At 54.2% G+C, this 2,500-nt stretch overlaps 1 protein-coding gene across 10 annotated transcripts in view; it reads left to right on the top strand.

Annotated features, from left to right (window-relative positions):
- The window catches only part of LOC143280209 (uncharacterized), a 181,390-nt gene that overhangs the window by 50,521 nt on the left and 128,369 nt on the right, over positions 1-2,500 (top strand). For all 10 annotated transcript variants that reach the window (XM_076584831.1, XM_076584840.1, XM_076584841.1 and 7 more), the window contains one exon: positions 1,250-1,367. In XM_076584831.1, the coding sequence (XP_076440946.1) occupies positions 1,250-1,367 (118 nt within the window). The remainder of the gene's footprint in view (positions 1-1,249; positions 1,368-2,500) is intronic.

Below are 2,500 nucleotides of genomic sequence, written 5' to 3' on the forward strand. Positions count from 1 at the left end.
CCCCCCCTCTCTCTCTGCCTTCCCCCTCCCCCCCCTCTCTCTCTGCCTTCCCCCTCCCCCCCCTCTCTCTCTGCCTTCCCCCTCCCCCTCTCTCTCTGCCTTCCCCTCCCCCCCTCTCTCTGCCTTCCCCCTCCCCCCCTCTCTCTCTGCCTTCCCCCTCCCCCCTCTCTCTGCCTTCCCCCTCCCCCCCCTCTCTCTGCCTTCCCTCTCCTCTCTCTCTCTGCCTTCCCCCTCCCCCCCCCTCTCTCTGCCTTCCCCCTCCCCCCTCTCTCTCTGCCTTCCCTCTCCTCTCTCTCTCTGCCTTCTCTCTCTCTGCCTTCCCCCTCCCCCCCTCTCTCTGCCTTCCCCCTCCCCCCTCTCTCTCTGCCTTCCCCCTCCCCCCTCTCTCTCTCTGCCTTCCCCCTCCCCCCCTCTCTCTCTGCCTTCTCTCTCTCTGCCTTCCCCCTCCCCCCCCTCTCTCTCTGCCTTCCCCCTCCCCCCTCTCGCTGCCTTCCCCCTCCCCCCTCTCTCTCTGCCTTCCCCCTCCCCCCTCTCTCTGCCTTCCCTCTCCTCTCTCTCTCTGCCTTCTCTCTCTCTGCCTTCCCCCTCCCCCCTCTCTCTCTCTGCCTTCCCCCTCCCCCCCCCCTCTCTCTCTGCCTTCCCCCTCCCCCCCCCTCTCTCTCTGGTTTCCCCCCCCCCTCTCTCTCTCTGCCTTCCCCCTCCCCCCCCTCTCTCTCTGGTTCCCCCCCCCTCTCTCTCTCTGCCTTCCCCCTCCCCTCTCTCTCTGGTTTCCCCCCCCTCTCTCTCTCTCTGCCTTCCCCCTCCCCTCTCTCTCTCTCTGGTTTCCCCCCCTCTCTCTCTCTGCTTCCCCCCTCTCTGCCTTCCCCCTCCCCCCCTCTCTCTCTCTGCTTCCCCCCCTCTCTCTCTGCTCCCCCCTCTCTCTCTGCCTTCCCCCTCCCCCCCCCCTCTCACTTCCTCCCCCCCTCTCTCTCTGTTTTGAACCTCGCAATAACACTGGACACCAATCACCAACAAAAGAAACTTCCGAACTCGTTTGCGCGCGCACATGTGTCTGTGTGTGCGTCTGTGTTTGTTTCCGTATATGTGTCTGTGTGTGTATGTTTGTGCGTGTATGTGTGTACATGCGTGCGTGTGCTTGTGTGCATCGACGGGCGATGTGTTGTGTTTGCCTGTGCTTACCTCGCACTGCAGTATGAGATGTGGCGTGGTTGGTTGTTTGCATCATGTGTGGTGTTATTGTGCATTGCAGGAATTATTTTACTGCCATGGATTACGCAAGTTAAGCATCAGCGACAACGAAATCACCAACATACCTCCTGCCATTGCAAGTCTTGACCATCTGGAAGAGCTGGACTTCAGCAAGAATGGTGAGCACAGAGTAAACAGTTGGATTTTTGTGTGTGTCTGTGTGTGTGTGTGTGTGTGTGTGTGTGTGTGTGTGTGTGTGTTAATACCGAAACATGTCATGTGCTAATAGGATACAAGAAACAACTTAAATTGTCCATAAAAAATGGAAAAGTGTCTTTCAGACTTTTGAATCAAAGATTATATAAAATGACTCTGAGACACAAGACATACCAGACTGAAATCACTTCATTCTTTTTCTTATCCCCCTTCCACCTCCAAACGAACAAGCCCTGCCCCCCCCCCCCTCTCCACCCCATCCCCATCATCACCCTCCTCTCATATGTGGCGCTAAAACAATAGCCCAGTATAGGATATAAAAAAAAAATAGTTTGACTGCCTGGGTTCTTTCAAAGCAGGATACAAAACACAAGAGGAAAAAACTTTGAAACCACTTGGGAGAGGAGAAGTTGTGTACTGGTAGAGTCTTCAAAGCAGCTGAAGACAGCAGCAGTCAACAGCCAGAAAACTGCACTTGTGACTGCTGCGGTCTCCACTTGCTTTGAAGACTCTACGAGTCCAAGTACACAACCTGTCCTTTCCCAAGTGGGTTCAAAGTTTTTTTCCTCTTGTGTTTTGTATCCTAATTAAGCCCAGTAAATTTCAAGTTTTAGTTTGTTTCCAACGGATGTGTCACTGCACTCGGACTGTAACCAGCAGCGTGTTATGATCCTTCACAACCCCCACCCCGCCTACCCCTTGACCGAATAAAAGGCTATGAAAGGAGAGTGCAAATTATCATTCTTTGTTAAAAGCGCATCTTGTCGCGTCATCGATCCCTAGGAGAACGTGCTTTGTGTACTGGCCTTATATTACTGCGTGTTATCTGTGACACTGATCCGTCTGTTTGTGTATGCTGTGTTGGCTGGGATCGTTGTCATGGATGATGATAATGCCGGTTATTGAAATCAGATTGATGTCAGATTAGGAGGTGGGGTGCGGGGGAGGGGGGGGGGGGGGGGCGTAACCAGATACCTGGACAAGTTGTTATATCGATTCTGAGGGAGTTGTTGATGTGATGGTGGTGATGGGGTGCCGTGGTGTAGGGAGGGAGGGAGTGATGATGATGGTTGTGATGCTGTTGTTATTGCTGTGC

Source organism: Babylonia areolata, chromosome 3 (assembly GCF_041734735.1).
Source record: "Babylonia areolata isolate BAREFJ2019XMU chromosome 3, ASM4173473v1, whole genome shotgun sequence".
Lineage (NCBI taxonomy): Eukaryota > Metazoa > Mollusca > Gastropoda > Neogastropoda > Buccinidae > Babylonia > Babylonia areolata.